The sequence below is a fragment of the Homarus americanus genome, unplaced genomic scaffold (assembly GCF_018991925.1).
Source record: "Homarus americanus isolate GMGI-L3 unplaced genomic scaffold, GMGI_Hamer_2.0 scaffold16430, whole genome shotgun sequence".
Taxonomy (NCBI): Eukaryota; Metazoa; Arthropoda; class Malacostraca; order Decapoda; family Nephropidae; genus Homarus; species Homarus americanus.
The window spans coordinates 5,183,819-5,206,224 of NW_024729259.1; the positions used below are offsets into that span (position 1 = coordinate 5,183,819).

General features: G+C 41.5%; 2 protein-coding genes across 5 annotated transcripts in view; one reads left to right on the forward strand and one right to left on the reverse strand.

Annotated features, from left to right (window-relative positions):
- Window positions 1-12,542, forward strand: part of LOC121866455 (alkaline phosphatase-like) — a 29,194-nt gene extending 16,652 nt beyond the window's left edge. The window contains exons 1-14 of one of the 4 annotated variants that reach the window (XM_042366139.1): window positions 1,118-1,223; window positions 1,676-1,774; window positions 2,426-2,646; window positions 3,280-3,472; window positions 4,515-4,678; window positions 5,010-5,208; window positions 6,915-7,048; window positions 7,560-7,661; window positions 8,635-8,731; window positions 9,058-9,155; window positions 9,448-9,571; window positions 10,239-10,483; window positions 11,081-11,200; window positions 11,391-12,542. In XM_042366139.1, the coding sequence (XP_042222073.1) occupies window positions 1,684-1,774; window positions 2,426-2,646; window positions 3,280-3,472; window positions 4,515-4,678; window positions 5,010-5,208; window positions 6,915-7,048; window positions 7,560-7,661; window positions 8,635-8,731; window positions 9,058-9,155; window positions 9,448-9,571; window positions 10,239-10,483; window positions 11,081-11,179 (1,767 nt within the window). In that variant the 5' untranslated portion in view covers window positions 1,118-1,223; window positions 1,676-1,683 and the 3' untranslated portion in view covers window positions 11,180-11,200; window positions 11,391-12,542. Of the gene's footprint in view, window positions 1-1,117; window positions 1,224-1,249; window positions 1,378-1,675; window positions 1,775-2,425; window positions 2,647-3,279; window positions 3,473-4,514; window positions 4,679-5,009; window positions 5,209-6,914; window positions 7,049-7,559; window positions 7,662-8,634; window positions 8,732-9,057; window positions 9,156-9,447; window positions 9,572-10,238; window positions 10,484-11,080; window positions 11,201-11,390 lie in introns of those variants that run through there. The other 3 variants (XM_042366138.1, XM_042366136.1, XM_042366135.1) reach the window with 3 other exon arrangements.
- A 4,845-nt stretch (window positions 12,543-17,387) lies between these two features.
- LOC121866456 (Y+L amino acid transporter 2-like) overlaps window positions 17,388-22,406 on the reverse strand; it is a 32,964-nt gene continuing 27,945 nt past the window's right edge. The window contains exons 6-10 of the mRNA XM_042366140.1: window positions 22,210-22,333; window positions 21,574-21,774; window positions 20,938-21,087; window positions 20,520-20,697; window positions 17,388-18,091 (exon numbers count right to left, since the gene is read on the reverse strand). Coding sequence (XP_042222074.1) covers window positions 17,958-18,091; window positions 20,520-20,697; window positions 20,938-21,087; window positions 21,574-21,774; window positions 22,210-22,333 — 787 coding nt within the window. The 3' untranslated portion in view covers window positions 17,388-17,957. The remainder of the gene's footprint in view (window positions 18,092-20,519; window positions 20,698-20,937; window positions 21,088-21,573; window positions 21,775-22,209; window positions 22,334-22,406) is intronic.

Below are 22,406 nucleotides of genomic sequence, written 5' to 3' on the forward strand. Positions count from 1 at the left end.
TTGACTTACGTAACTGGTTTTCTTACATGTGTTTATCGGAATAAATCTTCACTAACAATGTAGAATCGTTCATGCAAGTAATCAAGACGTATACTGGTACACATAATCTTAACCCGATAAAAAAAATCTGGAAACCTTACAACAGTACCTGGAAGACCATGCCATCAAATCCACCCTCCTCTTTTTCGTCTGGCGCCAGCGCTTTCACGACCACAGGATATTTTACAACCTGGTTACTGCAAACGAGTCCAAGGTATTTCCGCACTTACAACACAGTACGGAGGGGCTCCACTATCACCGGGAAACGACATGAAATTGGAACTTCTATCGATCATTATAGGTAATGAAAGTGATCGACAGTAGCTGGGAAACGGAAGTCTATTCAGTCCCTCATTCTTGTGTTGGTTATACGTAAGAACTTTCTCAACGTTCCACCTAGCTCGTTAAGATAACCAATGACTTAAAATTGTTATACAGTTTGGCAAAAAATGATATCTACTACAACACAGTACAGATGAACTTAAAATAAAACCGAACTCGGATACGTGGTCAAATTATGTAGGCAAGTTTATATGCCATAAGAGGCGAGGCATCCTTAAATGTTCTATTTTTTAGCATCCTGTGAATAGAAGGTGCGCTCAAGCGTTCAAGTATATCCCTGTGGAAGCACGCTTGAGTGGGATTACCCACTGAATCGCAGAGGTCACCCTGGATTGCATCACACCCGGCGACTAAAGCGAGGAACGTTACAGTACAATACTCTTATATATGGCAACTTAATTATCTTAAAGTAAACAAAAAAATATTCTGTCGTAATTAAAACTCTTTTGAGGGATTAACGACAAACTAAAATAACCGCACCAGCAAAGAGAACGGAATGGGGAGAAGCGAGCGCAGTAATGTTGACGGGGAAATACTGTATTCATTATTATGTATGAGGATGTACTGTGCTTATTATCATGTTTAGTAGGAATGGCACAGCCTCCAGAGTTGAGAAGCCTTAAATTTGAACGGAAGTTACAAGATCATCTGGAGATCCCACCACTTGAGCTGGATGGCCGGCTTGCCTGCAGACACAACCAAGGCCAGTAACAAGTGACCCGCCAGCACCCAACCTTACAACAATAGTGATGTATCCAGCTTCGGCTCAGATCGGTGTGGGACCTCGTGCTGGCAACAACGCGCAATATTATTTGCTGTGTACTCGCTACGAATCTTAAAAGGTTACTGCAGTGTTTAGTGTAACATTTGTACTCTTGAACTGGTGTGGGATCCTTCGTATTTTCAAAAACAAACATGAAAGTGTATAACCAGAAAGTTTACATATCTAGATAGACTTGTGATATACAAACCGAAATTGAGTTTTTTTCCCACCGGGTAAGTTTTAACAACACGATATGATAAATCTTGTATGCGTTGTGATCAATTACGTATAATAAGAAACTGTGGGTGTACTGTAATAGTCTGACGTCTGTTTGTGTAAAGTAGAATGTTTACAGGAAGGTCAGTTTTCTGGTGGGCGTTAAAGCATCACATGATTCTTCAGCGTGCTGTCTTGGGAGTTCAGGACGTCATCTTACGGTTGTCTTTACTGTAAACTATATGTAACATATGTACTACAATACCTATTTTCACACTGTCAGTATAGTGGATGAACACGAGTGAATTGTTACAGACGTGGTGATGAAGCACACGGTGGAGAGAGCAGTGCTACGGGTCGCCTTGATCCTCCTCCTCGGTACCGTCGCTCAACCAGTCAGTCGGAAGTTAGAAGGTAAGTGATCTTCTGTACCTCTGGGTGTGTTGTAGTCTCCCACACAGTATCGTGCTATGGTTTAAATGACCTGAATTGTGTCGAGAGTTTGAAACACAGGACAAAATATCATTACTTCTTACGGATTGTTTCAGGTATTGTTTAAAGTTTATTTATAATAGAAACCCTTGGGCCCAGTTCTCAGTAACTTACCATAACAATAATACCGTACAATGTGACTGAAATTCGTAACTAAGAAAGTCTATTTTACAGGATACAACTTTTGGGTTTGAGGATGTTAAGGACTTCCTTGTTATGCTGTATATGGGGGATGAACGAGAGACAGAACCTGTAGGCAGTGAGCATCGGAAGGATAGACTGTAATAACAACACCTGACCAGCTGTAGTGAACCCCCAGCAATGTTTTCTCTCACGGCCTCAATTGTCGTATTAGGATCTGTTGTTGTAAACGTTACTGTACGATACACCTTGGTCACACTCTAGTATCTCCCCAGTACCAGTAATTCATTAGGATTCTTGTGTAGGTTTTGACATCAGTGACTAGGGTATTCAAGCACCGCTTCATTACTTCGTTTGTACACAAAACAACTTGTGTAAATTAATAAATGCATTGGGTTTTCTAAAGAGGCTTCCTCCCCTGACGTCTTCCAGCCCGCCAACACTGGTGGGACCTTGCTCAGAATGAGTTGGCGGCCGCCCTCAACGTGCGCGACAACTGGAATGTGGCCAAGAACGTCATCATGTTCCTAGGTGACGGTATGGGCATCACCGCCAACACCGCCGCCAGGATCTTCAAGGGGCAGAAGATGGGCATGAATGGAGAGGAAGGATACCTCACGTGGGAAAGGTTCCCCAACGCAGCCTTGCTCAAGGTTAGTTCACGCTACACTGATCTGGCAAGAGAACATATCTCCGTTGGACTTGGTGCTGATAGCCCCTATCGTAGGTGTTACATTTGTATTAATTGAACTTGCAGATTAGACGATAATGTAATACACAGTAAACTTCTTACAATAAGCAGTCTGGTCTGGTTCTTCAGGTCTATGGCGAGGTACAGCACAGCACCTGGGCATGATCGATGATGTTGACGTTTCTCTTCGTCGTTAAGAAAGTAGCTTCTGTAGTTATTGGCATGATAGCCTAGCAAGATTTTCGCCCTACTCTACTCTATAATTGGAAATTTGTTTTCAGTTTGACGTTTTCATAAAGCGAATTATGAAATATACTGAAGACCACCACCATGTTCACTTTTATTGTATAAACAAATAATGTACTTCTTAACAGACCTATTTTTCTGAATCAAAGATGTAATACCCTCCTAGCCTCCGATACACCCCTCCATATCATTATCTTCAAATACAGGCAGCCTTCATCTGGGTGTATACAGCACCCACATGAGGGCTGCCCGTCGTTGTAAGCAGAAGAAACGGAGTAAAACGGCGGTAAAGCACGAAAAAGCGTCCAAAGGCAATACTTTTTTTTACCTACATTTGTTCCTCCGCCAGACATACAACGTGGACAAACAGGTGCCAGACAGCGCGGCGACGGCTACCGCTTACCTGTGTGGGATCAAGACCAACTACTACACACTGGGAGTCGACCCCATGGTGACCCTTGGCGACTGTGCTGCCGGTAGGAACCCCCTCTACCACACCCCCTCCATCCTGCAGTGGGCTCAGGAGGCTGGCAAGGACACAGGTCAGTCACCAAGGGATTACAGCTATGATAGACAGATGTGATTTTTGAGTGTAGGAAGGGATTAATCTGTAATATAAACTTCTTATAGACGTCAATAAGTTAATTGTACAGTGTAAACCAGTGATTTCTTTCTTTTTTTTTGCTTCGTGTCCACCTACTAGTTGACCTAAATCTCACTCCCCTGATGTGTGCACTAGAAACATTTCATCCGTAACATCACTGTAACATGGACTCAATAACACCTACATTATGCTAGAATTTCAGATTTATTCAGTGGGTCATATCAGTAAAGCTTCATATTTGTTCCCGCTGTTATATATATATATATATATATATATATATATATATATATATATATATATATATATATATATATATATATATATATATATATATATATATATATATAGTGGCATATACTGTACAGTCACTCAAAAACCTATCTGCATTTGGGGTGATCGATGAATCTCAGAATGAACACCGTGATTCCTGTTGTCTCGGTATGGTTGCCAAAATCCTTCGTCCGTTGTCATATTTTCTCGACACAATTTTGTATAGATAATTTTTTTGAGTGACTTTACATAGTCTTTAAACGTTTAACAATTCCTGAAACTTAAACTTCTCCTTTCAAATGAGACGAAATCTATAAATTAATGAGTAATTTATACGTGAAGTGACGAGAGGTAACTGCGACTATCACTCACACTGATCACATGGTACGAAGCTCCCTGTTGTTGTAAAGTTTATAACTGGAGTAAATATTTGAGCTGAACAAAATAAAACCTCCGAAACTTTCTTCAGTATAATGTATAATACTTTTGTTTACTGCCAACACTGTCTACATTCAGAGCTCAACCAAAGTAATCATAATGTTTTCTAGTATCACTTAATCTAACCTCCTGAGTTGCGTAGATATTAACCTCTCGCGAGCAGCATCAGTTTTACTGGTAGAGATATAATCAACAATCAATCCCCTATAAACAATGTACTGAAAATTGTCATGGTGTATAGTGACTGGATTTTTGTTTTTTTGTCATTGTAGGTATCGTGACAACCACAAGAATCACTCACGCCACTCCCGGGGCCACTTACGCCCACTCCGCCCACCGCGACTGGGAGTGCGACGGTAACCTGGGAACTATGGGTATCGGCTGTAAGGACATTGCTGATCAACTCGTGCACGATAATCCCGGCAAATATATCAAGGTGAGACGTGAGACCAGTGAGAGATCCTCTTGAAAGAATTAAGTCTCACATGATTCTCTTGGTTCGAGAGAGAGAGAGAGAGAGAGAGAGAGAGAGAGAGAGAGAGAGAGAGTGAGAGAGAGAGAGTGAGTTAACTTCTTCTTGGCATGGTGTCACTATACTGATGGATGTCCACGGAGAATTTGGTATTTAATTCAAATGTGTGAAGTTAGATTTTAGTTGTACAAGTAATATGTTAAACAAAGTAGAATAAGAGAACTCAAATAAAGGCACAGTGCGTGGTTCTGGCTGCAGTCTCGGTAATTCAATAACAAAATTATCTTGTGTGCAGGTGATCCTGGGTGGCGGCCGGCAGGCGTTCGGGGCAGGTCTTGGCAATGAACTTAACACCACCTGCATTCGCAAAGACGGCCGTAACCTGACCCAGGAATGGCTTGATGACAAGAAGTTAAGGGGAGCGTCTGCTAGCTACGTCACCAACTACGGGGAACTGAGCGACATTGATCCTGATGAGACGGACTATCTCTTGGGTGTGTAGTGCTGTTTATTATTCAGACGTCTTGTGTTTTGGTGGTGCACTGAGCTGATAGTTGGCCTTTCCTGAACCTTTCCTTTTGTGGATCATAACTTATGAATGGATGTAGATATTTTTGCGGAAATTCAGTGATGATCCTCGTCCCTACACAGTTCATATAGAATACTAAAGGTGTTTCGGGGTGAAAGTTAGAGGTCACAGCGAGATGTCCGACTCGGGTTACAAGGAGCGTGGGACCGACTTTTGTGTTCTCACGTTATTGTTTGATTATTACTTTTATTCTAATCCTCTTGGCCACTGATCGGCTCGTTAGCCACTTGGACGGTCGGTCACGTCTCTGTTTCGCATTGTTGACAAGTACTGGGCATGCACCGGCTCTGAATGTATCTGAACCTGCTCCAGTGTTGGTCAAGTCAGGTCTTAAAACCGCTCACACTCGGTGCTGTCACAACACACACTGGCAGATTGTTCCAAGAGTTCACAATTCTCACTCTGAAAAAGTTTGCCCTCAGTTCTCTGGACTTGTGGCACCAACTTTGAGCTGTGACCCCTTGTAGGGCGGGCGTCCGGCAGCTCCAGATATGGACACTTGACCGAGTAGGGACCTCGGATATTTATAAACTTTAATTAGGTCACCTCTTGCCCGTCTGTAGCGTAAGCTAGGAAGTTGCAGGCGTTCTAATCTCTCAGGGTAGCTGAGGTGCCGTGCCGTAGTGCAGGCACCAGTCTGGTGGCCCTCCTTTGGACATTTTCAATCAACTGACAGTCTCTAGGCAATGATTTTAATACTGTGTGTACTACGTTATGATTTGGATCCTGAATGATGAAGTAATTAAGTCTTTGGTCGAATAATAATGGCGTAAATACAAACTTTTTAAACACACAGAAACTAGGATAGTTTGTGAGATATAAACAATCAGTCCTCCGCCGGCTGTACCATGAGGGACCAGATGTCCTTAGAATCAGAGTCCATAGTTTCTCTTGGTTGTGTGTGATAGTTACTTCATGTTCCCGGTGTTTGCGGGTCACTTGGTAAAACGTGTCTAGTACTATAAAATGTAGTGAGTTCAAGGGTCAGCAGCGGGAGTTAAGGTTACGGTAAATTTTAGCCATTAATGGTATAGTAGCTTAAATGTTTCTCTTCGGTATTTCAGTGTACACTATAGTATAACCTGCCGCTGCTGTAATCCTTGGTCTATGGTTAGTTTATGGATATGCGAGTGTAATAATCTGAACTAATATGGTTATCACAGGCTTGAACTGTTAACTCGGAAATTGAGTCGAATGTGCTACCACTATGCAGTACATTGGGGGACATCGAGTAGATTTATCATGTGGTTACTAGACCTAGTAAAAAGTTGTTGCTGGGTACCAGGGTTGACGGCAATGGAAACCCACAAGGCCTGAAGGAGGTCGAAGGGTTCTTGTTTATCATCGAATAGGTCAGTTGTTTTAAACTCCCGGCAGCTGAGTGGTAGAGCGTCCGTCTCTTACTCGTATAGGTTGACTGTTCTAAATTAAAACCTGTGAGAGAAAACTGTTGTAAGACCATCGTTGAAGTGTAATACACATAATAACGTCAACATATTTGTGAAAGTTTAACATTAACCCCGTTATGACCGTGGCTGGTAGTTCATGGTAATAAATACTGGGAATAAACTAACATAACTTGGTGTAATTCAACTTTCGGTCATCCTCCAGGACTGTTTGCTGACTCGCATAATCCCTTCGAGGTGGACCGCCTGGTGGGGCCTAATGGGTCTCCCTCACTCAAGGACATGGCCCTCAAGGCTCTCAAATTGTTGAAGAAGAGCGAGAATGGGTTCTTCCTCCTGGTCAGTATTATTACAGCTCAAAGTTTGTCATTATTATGTTATTTCTTGAGGTTCAACAAAGTGTCTAGTAAAAATGTAACTGAATACTGTATAATAGTTTCAACCTTTTACAATTACAGTATGGTATAAAGTATTACTGCACTAAAACAAGTAAGGTCTAAAGGCACATATTCTACACTAAATTCAACACTAGACATCAACAGTATATCTTTGTTACACTCTTATAAGCGATAAGTATTCAACACTAGCTGGGGGTATACCAACGTTACCCTGGTTTAGGTCAGTCATGTTGACCAGATCGGGTATTTACCCCCTAGAGTTAGAGGGGCAACTCATAACGCACACACACACACACACACACCTTTTTATATACCAATATGTATTTTGTTCAGTTCATTTATAATTTAAGTGTCCATAAAAATAATCATGTATGAAAAATTGAGGCACTGGGAAATAAATTTTAGATACCATTTCTATACTCTTAATATTTAATTTTTATTTATGTGGACAGGTTGAGGGAGGACGCATTGATCACGCCCTACACGATAACCTGCCTCACCGCGCCCTGGAGGAGGCGATTGCTTTGGACAGTGCAGTGGCGGCGGTGCTTAAGGTATGACGTCACCCCCCATACAAAAAAGTTCTTCTTTGTGTTCTTAACTGGGAATAAACTGTTCTTCTTTGTGTTCTTAACTGGGAATAAACTGTTCTTCTTTGTGTTCTTAACTGGGAATAAACTGTTCTTCTTTGTGTTTAGATTCAGATTCAGATTTGCCCCCGAGGGGGCTAGTTTATTGGGCACCCCCTTACATCCTGTGCAAGGTGAAGCGCAGAAGCGTTTACAGCGCCCAACAGGGAAGTATGAAAAGTTCATACTTGCCTTTATGACTCGTACATTAAGGGCGTAAAAGCCTGAAGGGTCATAGGTTTTGTCAAGTTACATAAAGTGGGAGAATGATGAGTGTGTGGGGGGAAAGTTCCCGGTACAATTTATCTGTTTATGGCAAAGAGTGGCAGGTCCCTAATAATGTCAAATGCCAGGCCTGTGACTAGGAGGAGGGTTCTTTGTGTTCTTAACTGGGAATATACTGTTCTTCTTTGTGTTCTTAACTGGGAATAAACTGTTCTTCTTTGTGTTCTTAACTGGGAATAAACTGTTCTTCTTTGTGTTCTTAACTGGGAATATAATAACCCATCTTCAAGAATCAAAACAAAACTTAAAAGCTATATTTATATAACATCAAACTTTGTATCGCATTTCAATTGAACTTGAGAATATCTTTTGAGAATTTTATGACCCATGATAACTTCCCTGGTATAATGTTATGGTCATATTATTTGTGGACCATAAAGGGTAGTTTGTATTCCGTCTCTTGTTTGTGTAATTTGTAAATATTTCTGGTCAAACTTGTCTCATCTTTCGGTAGTGAAATGTACCAAACAGTGAAGTCTCATAATGTTTATAACGGTTTTAAAATTAGTGAGTGTTTTATAGAATGTGTCTTTTTATAATGGCTTGATGTTTATATAAAGTTCCTCCTCTTGAGTGAGTTAGTAACGTACTGTATAGTGGGTTGGTGTTGCAGGAGGTAGACATGGAGGAGACGCTTGTGGTGGTGACGGCGGATCACTCTCACGTCATGACCATGAACGGTTACCCGGACCGAGGCAACGACATTCTCGGTGAGGTTTACATCCATTATCTCTGTTGTCGTGTAGGAGTCCTGGCAACACTTTAACACTACAACTGTCAGACATAATTCTACAACTCTGATGAATCAAATGAGCTTTTTTGTTTTGGTTTTACTTTCCATCAGCAAATACGAAATCTTTTGGTATTTTGCTGCGTTTACAAACTTAATTCTCACCACTATAATATTTTACAATTTATAGTATTTATATATCTCGTAATTGTTGATTAGTGTAATTATATTAAACTTTAAGTGCGACAGTGTACACCTGGAACACACTTAACGTTACTCTATGATGAGTGGTGACTTTTTTCACAGGTTTGGTGAGTGACCTATCTGAAATTGACAACCTTCCCTACACTACCCTCATGTTCACCAACGGCCCCGGCTACAACTATTCCGTCGTTGAGGATAAGGTAATACATCTGAAAAGAAACAAAACAGAGAAAGTGAAACTAATCATTAAATGTCTAATGTTTCGATCAGTCTTGGTTTTAGGTTAATGTTATGAATCATTTCGATGTTAAACACTTAATATTTATGTTTAAGGTTTAGAGTACAACTTGTAGAAATTACAGGTTTAGAATAAAGGACATCTGGTACCAAACCCACAATCTTATTTAACATTGTCAGTTACGTCCGAGTTTCTAGACAACAGCTAGTGTAGTGCAGAGTAGATTAACTATAATAGTTTGTTCTGTCGGGCAGGTGGTTCGTCACGACCCCAGCACCGTCAACACGAAGCATATAGACTACCGCTCCCAGGCCGCCGTTCCTACTCCTCCTATCTCGGAGACCCACGGCGGGGAGGACGTCGCTATCTGGGCCGTAGGTAAGTTGACGGCGGTGATGCTAAATCTACTTCACCCACACTACAACTGCTGCCTCTAAGGTCCTTCACTTGAGTTTTTAATCAATTTCTCTGGTCTGTCTTAGATCGCAATACCTCTTAACCCTTTAGACTCGGTCAGAGGTTCGCAAACTGGGTTCGCGAACCCCCAGGGGCACGCAGGAGGGTTTCCAGGGGGTACATGAGGGCTGGCGAAAATCGGCATAGAATATATTAATTTCACCAGATTTAATTCATGGTGATATAAATTTAATGTTTTATTTACAATATGGAAAGTAGTTTCTCTCAAAGCACCAAACATGTTTTAACACGACTATTCTATATTGAATTAAGTGTAAATTTAGTACCATTCTATATTCAGTGTTTCAGAAATGGTGGTGCAGGTCGATGGTCTGATAACTCGGGGGTACCTGGTGAGAAACCGTTTGAGAACCCCTGAGGGCAGAAGTTGCTTTTAGCTGAAGAAAACAGTCTGGTGTTAGCTAGAATGAAATAACCTAAGATAGGGACTGCTCTCTAAAGAGTTAAAGACCCTGAAATAAAAAGTTCATATTGAATTTGAAAAAAAATCAATGATGGTGATCGAACGACACGATTATATAAGGTTTAACATGACACGAGATTAATATCTTCATTTTTCACCTCGCAGGACCGATGGCTCACTTGTTCCACCGCACCCACGAACAGAATTACGTGGCTCACGCTATGGCCTACTCGGCGTGCATTGGTCCCAGCGCCAAAAATTGTCAGAGACCCAGCCATGCGACCTTCACTCGGGGGCCTTTAGCCAAACCATCAGTGAGGGAGCCGGGAAGTGGTCGTGGTTCAGGCGAGCCCAAGTTCCCCACTTTGTCACCAGTCCTACAACAGCTGCTTGACGACAACCAACAGAAGGTGAGTAACCAACAGAATAAATATTCCCAATTACAGCCACAGGTTTATCCAGAATTAAGGTTATGGTGGTTTGCGTACTATAAAGTTTGGGGTATTATGTACTATATACTTCATAATGAGTATTTTGCTAGGTTAGAAAGCACTTTTAACAAGGGGCTTCAGTGCATCATTATTGTGTTACGGCTCCACTATTTAGTTTATCCAGGGTAAAGGTAAAGTTGGTTGTCGCGAAAGTTTCTATTGGGAGTCACGGATGTTGTCATAATAATTTAAAATAATCACTCGCACCAAACTTCGGTAAATTCTTAAGAGTATTTGGTTCTTTCTTAATTGTATAATAAGTAAATGATTTGCCTCATCACCCATTGTTAATAATTTGTCCTTAAGTAATTTTTAGTATGAAGTTAGTTTAGTATAGTTCATTAATCTCTTCTTTACACCCCCAAATGAAAATGCATAACATACTTAGTTCTGGGGGAAGCTACACTCGGTACAAGACGATTTAGCCTTGTTATGAATCTTCTTTATTTTCTGTGTTTTTTTTACACAAGTTTGTCAATAACAAACAAGTCTTCAGTTACCAAATATTTATTCCAGATCGTGACCGCTCTTGGTACAGAGACAGTGAAGAGCTTCTCCAACACGGCGGACGTCCAGGAGTTGCTTGGTCGTAGTGCACTTCCTCACAGCATGTAAAACAACACTCCTGTACATGAGGTGAGTCAGTGTCATCTCCCTTAACTCATTTAATTGATTCTTCATGACAAACGTTACAGTGTGTTATGTTTTTATAGCAATAAAAACAATTTGAATATAAGCAAAACTATTGAAATTAAAGTCCATTGTACACACAACCACGAACATATTGGTATCAAAATGCAGATAGTGGAGCGAGAATTATTCACAGTTCTAGGTCGTCTTCAGGCTGTATTGGGACTCGGTTGGACACAAATATTCAGGGATAAACAGCTGACCGCAGGACCTAATACTTGGTCTCCCTGTCAGTCTCTCTGAATGTGACCTCACAATATCTAGGACTGAAGATCTAGATGACTTTCCAAGACATCTTAATGGCGTCTTGGCATCTGGACGTCGTCTTCTGAGCATCTTCGGTGGATATCCTTTTGGAATAACTTGGTCAAGTGTCTGCAGGGTCTCCAGTTATGTTACTTGATCTTGAAACAGTTTGTCGTCTTAGCACCAAGTTTACCAAATTTTCACTAGATTGTATTAGGATTTTTCTTCGCGTTAAGACTACGTATGATAGGTCAATACAGTAGTTTTCTTGATTGTAGATAGTGTCTGTAAATAGTTAGCTAGCTAGTTAGTTAGCGTCTGATAAAGTTTTGTAGTCCCATACATTTAGTTTTGGCTATATTACTGTTCTGTAAATTAAGAGTACAAGAATGTGTTTTTAAGTGTCTGCGGATCGTTTGTGATGTCTATGAATTTTCTTAATGTCAAGGAAGGCTCTACGTTACACCAAGGAGGTCCTCCGTCAGATTTTTCAGTCGGGAGGAATTTTATATAATGTAAAGATGCCACTTACAGGACGTCTTTGTATTTAACTGTAATGTACACATGTGGAAGGATATTTTAAACGCTTTCCACCACAACGCCCAGGTATAAATGTGCTAATTGTCTTTTAGCCATTACAAGATCGTCGTTGTCAGGAAGAGTTAGGAATGTTTGTACACCTGTATACGAGTTTTTACTCTTAAATGGAATACATAGAACATTACACCTCAAGTTTTACCTCATATGTTCACAATAATAACAAGTTCGAGTTATCAGCCATAATCTTTGTCTGCTTAAAAATAGTTCTATTTATTTATTTACCTGCTGAAGTATTGATTACCCTCTGGATATCTTGTGCATATTTGAGATTTGTGTTTTAAATGTAATGTGGCTTTTGATTTTACTTGTATTATAAACACTGTTGGTAGTTCAGTGTCTCGAGATGCAACGGATATTATTGTATGGTATCACAGTGTCATGGAGTTTGTAGATATTTTTATTGAGAAATTATTATATTTGATAGAATAAATTTACCTTACTAGTTTATATTTTCATTTGGTCCTGTTGGTCTTGCGTGCAGGTTTGCCTTTTCCACAACCCCCCATTTATCCGGCCACATACACCCGGAAAACGGTACTTATGCGGCCGGTTGAATGACATCTAAATTTCGGGGTATGTGTCCGGTAAGGCTGTTATTATTCCTTATATTTTGGGTGAAAATAATAAGCAGGGAAATAGATATATTGTTGTGAGCAGACGTTGTGTGTTTACCTTTGTGAAGAACAAGTACCGTTCTAAACTCACAAGCAGTCACACCACAGAACTTGTGAAGGTTGCTGTAACACTAACACTCACATCAACGTCTAACACGTCACGAATAGCTTCTGGACGCAGCCAATAGATGACGCTATTATTGAGGTATCTGGCAACTGTGCCGTACACATTTCATATATTTTTGCTGGAGTTTTCCCATCTTGAGTAGAGTATCTTTGCTCAGGAAATTGAAATGGCCCATTTGCAAGATGGTGTCTGTCTGTGAAGGTTGCTCCGTGGTGGATTGAATATTCAGCGAGTTTTTGAGGAAGAAGCCGCAGCTCTTTACATCTTAAGGGCTCCTGGTGTTCTCCCTTCTTCAGGTGTGACTCCCAACTGTCAGTATCTTGAAGATCGGCATACTTGGTATTGCAGTAAGAGACAGACACTGCCCAAGGTTAGTTTGTTTTATTTACACACCAGGGTTATTAGTGGGGGTTCCCCTGGCAAGGTGGTTAGGTCCGGTCCGGTCTTTCTGGTTTCTCGGGTTGGGAGGCTTCCGATAACTCTTTTTTCTTCACGTTTTTACCCCTCAATTTCCCTCTACTTCAAAGCACTTGATTGATAATTAATACATGTAGTAAGCTTCAAGTTGTAACAACGTAATAATTCACAACTTTTCTCATTTCTAAGAGGCGAACTACCGTACAGGGAGAAACAGAGTAACAGGTACATGTACACTCGGGGACAACAGTTCAATCCTCTAGGTGAAACTGAGTCACGGGGATGAGTCTCCGAATTGACTTACCCTGACTGTTGTATCTCGTTTGGGGTTGATGCTGCTTCATTTTGGGAGGAAGCGAACTTTTGATCCCCGACTGTACAGTACACCAGATCGCAACAGACGCACGACCCCTGAGGGAAACAAACAAACCCTACTCTCAGTAAAGGGGTGGATAAGGATATGTACTGTAGAGCTCACGGCGGAGAGGGTAAGGATGTGTGTGAAACATGCCTCACAAACTCGATTATTGTAACAGGGTATCATTATTTTTTTCACCATTTCTCAGCTAACTATCCGGTGAGGTTCTTAAGTGCATTTGGGTTTTGTTTCCACCCTTATTTGTCGATTGTTTAGTACCGAAGAAAATCCTATAGCCCGGAGAAAACCCGCGATGTTTGGTTGGGTAACACTAACACCCGTCTCACATGCAACACGAGGCTCGTTTCCAGGACGCAGGTGTTAGACATCCCACTACCACATGCCGGAAGTTCAACACCCTCCCCCCCCCCTTCCGTTTGGGTGACAATTCAGTATTAAATATCAGAATTAATTATAAAAAAAGTGATAGAATAAACACTTTGGCTGCTGGCTTATACATTTTTTTTTTACCTTTTCCGAAATGAAAAAGTAGAGAGAAAAGATAAGATAGAGGGTAAGAAGGGGACTTATAACCTTGTTGACTTGAGGTTTGAGACACTGTAGTAATTATTATCTCCGCCACCCTGTCATAGCACCTGCCGGAAATTCAACACCTTTATGGCACTGTCATTCACCTGGTTAATTTGTAACACGACAGGTGAGTGTTCACTGATGAATACAGGAGGTACAGTTTCCCGTTCAGACTCAAACCTTCACCCACTTTACCCAAATTCTTCGTCATAGGTTTCTGAACACAACACTAAGGGGTGTAACGCGACTCGTTTATTTGACAGCAAAGCGTAAAAAAAAAGACCAAAATGGCGTTTTTAAACAACAACAACAACAACTGTCAAATGTCTGTGATGGTCAGAATAGATCTTAATTCCTATAATGGGCAATGTAGGAATACTTACCTTTATTATGAGTTAAAAGCTCGTGTTGACAAGTGTTGGTTCAGAAGGACGGGAACAGTAAGATAAGGTAAAACAAATACAACCATTATAGAACGGGATCCTCTTTATTAACATTTAGTGTAACAATACCAGACGCCACCCAGCATCACCAACAGCTCTTATGAACGTTGAAAAAGACAAGATAACCAAAATGGATGAATAATAGACTCTTAGATCTTCTAGGGAAAAAGAAAGGAGTATATAGAAAAGTTAAGAAAGGCGAAAATCACTTACTTGGTTACTATCAGAACCTAACAAGACAGGTAAAAACAGAAATTAGGAAAGCAAAGAGAAATTATGAAATCAAGGTAGCAAACGAATCGAAAAATAACCCCAAAGCTTTTTATCAACTGTATAAATCAAAGGTTAGAGATACAATAGGTCCCCTTAAAACTACGACAGGAGAAATGACTGATGATGAGTTAGAAATGTGTAGTACGTTAAATAGTCATTTTCGCTCCGTATTCACAAATGAAAACCTAGCACAGTTTCCAGAAGTTCATAAGGTATATAACGACAGTATAGAAAATATGTTGATGAATATCAATATTACTAGTAACGATGTTAAAGTAATTAACAAACTGAAGCCTCATAAATCGCCTGGTCCAGACGGGTATATGCTAGAATATTAAAAGAATGTAGAGATGAGTTGAGTAATCCATTAGCAGTTTTATTTAATAAGTCATTAGAATCGGGCCTAGTGCCAGAAGCTTGAAACTTGCAAATGTAGTTCCGATTTTCAAAAGGGTGATAAATCAATAGCATCAAATTACCGTCCCATTAGTCTCACGTCAATCATAGGCAAGTTGCTAGAGTCAATTATTGCTACAAAAATCAGAAGCCACCTTGAAACATTCAACAATTCATTCTTCTCCAGCACGGGTTCACCCAGGGACGTTCTTGTCTCACAAATTTGCTTAGCTTTTTCTCAGAAGTATTGAAGCGGTAGATAATGATAAGTCATATGATATAATTTATTTAGATTTCAGTAAAGCATTCGATAGAGTCCCTCATGAGAGATTGATAAGGAAGGTAGAAGCACATGGAATAGGTGGATCAGTATTAAAATGGATTAGGTCATGGTTAACTGGTAGGAAACAAAGTCAGCATAAATGGATTAAAGTCAGACTGGGGTGCGGTCAAAAGCGGAGTTCCCCAGGGATCTGTATTAGGCCCTCTGCTGTTTGTTATATTCATTAATGATCTTGATTTAGGCATAACTAGTAGGATTAGTAAATTTGCAGATGATACCAAAATGGGGAGAGTGATAAATTCAGACAGTGACTTTGAACACCTTCAAAGAGATCTAGATACCTTACATGAGTGGTCAGTAAACTGGCAAATGAATTTTAATACTGATAAATGCAAGGTACTACAGATAGGGAAGACGAATACAAACGTTAAGTATAAACTAGGTAACACGGAAATAGAAAACTCAGTTTGTGAAAAAGATCTAGGTGTATTTGTTAGCAACGACTTGAAACCTAGAAAACAATGTATTAGCGTTCGCAACAAGGCAAACAGGATTCTTGGGTTCATATCTAGGTCTGTGAGTAACAGAACTGCTGACGTTATCTTGAAACTTTACCTAGCATTAGTGAGGCCACACATGGATTATGCGGTTCAGTTCTGGTGTCCTTATTATAGAATGGACATAGATTCTTTGGAGAGAGTACAAAGAAGAATGACAAAATGATCCATAATATTAGAAACCTTCCATATGAAGAAAGACTGAAAAGCTTAGGCTTACATTCATTAGAGAGGCGTAGAGTTAGGGGAGATATGATAGAGGTGTACAAGTGGGTAAGTGGGATTAACAAGGGTAAAATGGAAGATGTTCTGAAGCTCAGTAATAACGAAATAACTAGAACAAATGGCTTTAAATTAGATAAATTCCGATTCAGAAAGGATATAGGCAAGCACTGGTTTGGTAATAGAGTTGTGGATATGTGGAATAGGCTACCGAGTGCTATAGTAGGATCGGGGACGCTAGGGAGCTTCAAGACGAAGTTGGATAGGCACATGGAAGTGCTGGGATGGGTGTGAAAGGGATCTGCCCTGCATGGGCCAGTCGGCCTCCTGCAGTATCCCACTTTCTTATGTTCTTATGTTCTTATAACCAGGTCAGCGCAGTTATTGCGTTCGTAAATCATAATATATCTAACCGCAAAACAATAAATTATGTCATACGGTGTAAGTAGCTAAAAAAAAACTATCTTTACCAAATTGTGTTGAAAAAATGACACAACGGACGAAGGATTTTGATAACCCTACAGAGACAACAGGAGTCTTAAGTGTTCATTCAGGCATTTATCGGTCTTCCCTCCTCTCTCAAATAAAGATATATATATATATATTTTTTTAAGTGACTGATACAAAGCGAATACCTAACTAATTTGTAGTGGTAGTCCAAGGGATATTATACATTAACAAGTATACATAATTCGTAATATATGCCTTAAGATTAGCTAACTCACTGGGCTAACATTATCACTGGCACGTATACATAACTTAACCAACTAGTAAATATCACAGGACAATATTAGTGTAGGTTAAATTGACAGACTCAAATAAAAGTACCAACTACAAAATAAACGAAAATATAGACACGACGCTAAAAAAAATGACTTGAGAAAATATAAAAACAAAATTTTTTAATCCTAGTAAGCCTTCAGATTTCAGATATAAACACAAGACAAACTCGGCACTATAATTTATTTGTCTTTATCTCTAGACATGTTCCTTGTTTATATTTTTCCACACGAGGAATTAACCACTACAGTACCCTCGCCTCCACTACATAACCCTCGCCTCCACTACAGTACCCTCGCCTCCACTACAGTACCCTCGCCTCCACTACATAACCCTCGCCTCCACTACATAACCCTCGCCTCCACTACATAACCCTCGCCTCCACTACAGTACCCTCGCCTCCACTACAGTACCCTCGCCTCCACTACATAACCCTCGCCTCCCTGTGACCTATACAACATTGGTGAGATCTGGAGGAACTGTAAACTACAAAACGTTGCCCAAGACAGAAAAAATAAAATAAAACGTTTGAACAAGATAATGAAAACTAGACAAAAAAAAAGTAAGATAATATTTGTTTAAAGTAATAGTAATTAAAATTGAACAGCTCAAACAGAAATGTCGGTCAATTGTAGTCTTTTCCTAGTTGTTTTATTAATGTTACCGTCAATATAACTGGTTTCTGACTGATACTATAGTTTTTTTTTTAGTGTTACTCTCACTATAACTGGTATGCGACTTGCCATAGTTGGTTTCCGACTCACTATAACTTGGTTTCTAATGGTTCCTCTCTTCATCAATGGTCTCTGGTTGTCGTGGTGTTGATGGTCTCTGGCACCTGTATAACCTCCACAGTTGATGTATGATTGACGTCCTTACAGGTCTCTTGAGTACACAAAAACACCATCTGACAAACATAGCTCACTTTATCTGAAAAACAAGAGGAAAATATGAAACGTGATCTAACAGTGTTTGTGTTTTATGTTAAGGTGGGGGAAGGATGGAAGGCGTGCTGGGGCTTAAGGCACAGCCAGATAATGAGGGATGGAGAAGTCACAACATGTAGTCGTGGGGGGAAGGTTGGGAAAGAAGTTTAATGAGTTAAACAGAGGGGAACGACACCCCTTGTTTTACATATTACAGAGTTTGCTGGCTGACTAAGTTAACCTAGTATGAGGTTGCACAATGGTTACTTTGGTTGGCAATGACTTGTTTGATTTTACAATTACATGTTTATCAAAATCTTATACTGTATTACGTTATGGACTCACTAGATTGTGACTGGTTAAATGTGATCTTATATCATCTGAGTTTTAATCTAAGGTGGATCACTGTGGCGGACGTAGATGGGTCGCGGGTTGGGTTGTTGTAGTGCGGGCAGATTCCGTGGCCACCAGGCTTGGGGTCGCCCTCTGTTGATGTCTTCCCCGCAAAGGTGGTCTGGGCTGTGAGGGTCGTCCAGGAGCTTGTCCCAAACCTTCTTCCCTAAGCGATGGAACCTGACGTTGAGGGCCTCTGTTTTATTGTCTCCTGGTAGGGTGGCGCTTGGCCACTGGCTGACCTCAAACACTTGTTTTGGAAGCTCTGTAGTTGTTGTAGTCTGGTCATCCCGAGTGTGATGAGTGGGACGTTGTGGGTACTCCAACACGGGCCTCACCAGCGCCTTGTACAGGTCTTCGTCGTCGATCATCAATGGCGCCAGCTTGAATTTGGCTTTGGGTATGACCTCGAATTTTGTTTTGTTTGTTTATATTTTCCATTTCTTTTCATACTCCGAGATATCCTCTATTGCCCGATCAGTGAGTCGCGCCATCCTTGCTGTGGACCTTCCTGGGCAGGTGACGATCTGTGTTACATCGTCGGCATACATGACGTACTCGCTGCCGACGATTGGGGGTGGCAGGTCAGCCGTGTACAGCGTGTAAAGGGTTGGTGAGAGACAAGAGCCCTGAGGCACGCCGCTCGAGAGTCAGAATCCCTCCCCACAATGTTCTTGCAGTTTGATTTTGGCTCTGCGGTCGTTAATGAAATTGCACAGCAGGCGCGTCAGGTTTTCGGGTAGCCCCAGTTGTATGATCTTATACTGCAGCCCCGCGTGCCAAACTTTGTCAAACGCCTTGCTGACGTCCCACAGTACTACGTTGTACTGCAGGAGACCAGTCATGGCGTTGGCGATCTGCTCGTAGGCCTGGGCTATGGCGGTGGATGTGCCTCGGTACTGGTGGAAGCCGAACTGACGGGGATTTTGCACCTCTTGGTACTCTAGATACATCCGCAACCGCTTGTTTACTATTTTTTTCGAGGATTTTGGCGGGTACCTCTAGCAGCGATATTGGTCGAAAGTTTTCGACTTTGTTTGGAGGCTTCCCTGCTTTTGGTTTGAGGCGAATAACGGCGATTTTGAACATCCTAGGAAAGTATCTGGAGGCGAGGCAGGCATTGAATATATGAGCAAACCTCTCTATCATGTTGTCGGGGAGTTGGGCCAGGATCTTCTTGTTAATATGGCTTTGCCCAGGTGACTTGTTTTTAAACCCTTTTTTGACGGCTGACACATCTGCAGGAACTATACGCTCCGTCAGGAAGCTTTCGTCTACCAGTCTAGTGAAGTCAGTCCGTGGGAGCGGCTGTAGCAGGTGCTGATGGTCCTACAACTGACCTGAAATGTCCTCCTCAAACTCCCTGTCGAAGCCCTCGTTCTCCTGTTCACTAAAGGTAAAGATCTTCCTTAAATATCGCCGATGTAGTTGTTCTTGGTTTTTCCTCGAATATTTTCACGTTGTTTTGGTCGAGCAGGTAAGGGACAGTGCTAGAGGTGGAACCCATCAGTCGCTTGATCCCTTTCCAGAATGCAGCAGAATCGCGGTAATTGTTGGCTGCCTCCCACACCAAGGCGGCCCACTTTTGTTCATGGAGACGTTTGCTCTCGTGCTGGATGTCCGTCTGTAGCTCTCGGTACCGGTCTCTCAGCTCTTGCGTCCACCCGCGGATACTGGCTAGCTGTCTCACGTGATCGTACTGGACACTAAGCTGCTTCAACTGGTGACTAGTGTGAGGGTGGGGAATGGTCCTGTGGGTGGTGGTCGGGATGTTGTTGTACTGTATATGTATAGTTTTATCTTTATAGCCCCGACACAGGTTAGATGTTTATATAATGGGAGTAGGAAGCCCATGGGAGGGAGGGAGGGAGCGAGTTGATGTATTTCGTCTGGGGAGTCAGCACCAATCCCTCCCACTCAATGCTCGTACCTCTAAAATGTTAACCTAACCCTAAAAAAAATTATAACGGTGTTTGATTTAGGTTAAGAAAAGTTAAATATTGCAGATTATTATATTAAGAAAACTGAAATGACATTACCTAGAGCTTGTGTGATGAGTTTGGGTTTGGTGGCGTTCCTGAGGATGAGGCAGTAGACAAACAAACCAATGCTTACGACAGCCAGGGCGAAAGCGATCTCCATTGGCCTCATGATCACAGGGATCACCGCCACGAGCATCCCGAGTATCGTGTACAGTATCGGGAACCCCAACCACACCTGCCGCGCGCCAGAGGGACAGGTGTGAATGCCCCCAAAAAATTCAGGTGTGTAGTGGATGATGTGTGTGTAGTGGATTGTGTGTGTGTAGTAGATTGTGTGTGTGTGTGTGTGTGTGTGTGTGTGTGTGTGTGTTCTATAATCACGTTGAATATATTTAAACATAAGTAAAAAATTAAAACGAAAGGAAGTCGAGCAAATAAGTCAGTGAAAAAAAAAAAAAAAAAACATGTAACTTGCCTTGATGGGTCTGGGTTTGTCGGGTTCCTTATAGCGAAGCCACAAGAGACCCACCACGGGGATGAGGGTGACGACACTGTCGACGGAGACGGAGTAGGTCAGGAGCCACCCAACGTCAGGAGCCATAAGCATCACTAGCGGCAATATCACCTGTGGTAGTGGCATATCAGCATACGTATTATGTATAAGTAACTCCAGGTGCCTTATGTTTAAATCTGATTATTTACACATGTTCTTAGTATTAACAGCAACCAACATTTGACAATAAGCGAATATCACCCTTATACATTTTTATTAATTAAATCCTAAGTCATATAAAAAACCAAGTGGGAGACAGAGATCAAGCAAGAATAATACATAACGGTACAGTAAAATGAATTTCTTAAGAGTTTTTGCTTTTCACGGGGAGTATCCAAAAGAATGCCTCGGATACTTCAGGTAAAGAATATTAGATGAGGGATGTAAGAATCTCTGTCAAACTTAAATTCAGCCACACAGCATCGGAGAGGAAGAGGTGTTTGTAATTATGGAAATAAAATAAATAAAACATGTGATTAATACTCCATAAATATTTACTTTACTGTAAAAAAAAAAATCGACGGTAAAACATAAAATAATTTGAGGAGTAATACGGACTGTATATATGATGGCAGGGATGGGTGTACATCTGTCCACCTGTATAAAGGACAGGAAGTGTGGAAAGTGACCCTCTCGAGCCCCAGAGTACACTATGCGAGAGTCGACGAAGATGGCTCCGTTAATGTAGCCACAGGTGGAGCAGGCGACGAAAAAGGCGATTATCCAACCCATCACCCCCATCACCCGCTGGCCGAACGTCTGCAAAATAGAGACAGATTGTAATGTATGTGAGGATGTGTGTGGAGTATAAAGATCGTGGTATGTTGTTTGAGAATAAAAAAGAATCACGAAATGAGAATGGTTCATTGGATGTGAACCTGAGAGCACAGCTACCCACCACAGCCACAGCACCATAGGACAGCACAACTACCCACCACAGCCACAGCGCCATAGGACAGCACAATTACCCACCACAGCCACAGCACCATAGGACAGTACAACTACCCACCACAGCCACAGCACCATAGGACAGTACAACTACCCACCACAGCCACAGCACCATAGGACAGCACAATTACCCACCACAGCCACAGCACCATAGGACAGTACAACTACCCACCACAGCCACAGCACCATAGGACAGCACAACTGCCCACCACAGTCACAGACACAGAGGACAGCACAACTACCCACCACAGCCACAGCACTGGAGGACAGGATCTCAGCAGGTGTCAATACAGCGTAGTAGGCGACGTTGGTCAGCACGTATATCACAGTCACTAGGGTAAGGGAGATGGCTATGGCTCGTGGCAGGTTCCTGGAAAGTGTTTGTTGGGAATTTAATCTTGTGAAAAAAAAAATCTTAGATGCTGAGTTCTGGGAGGTTAACG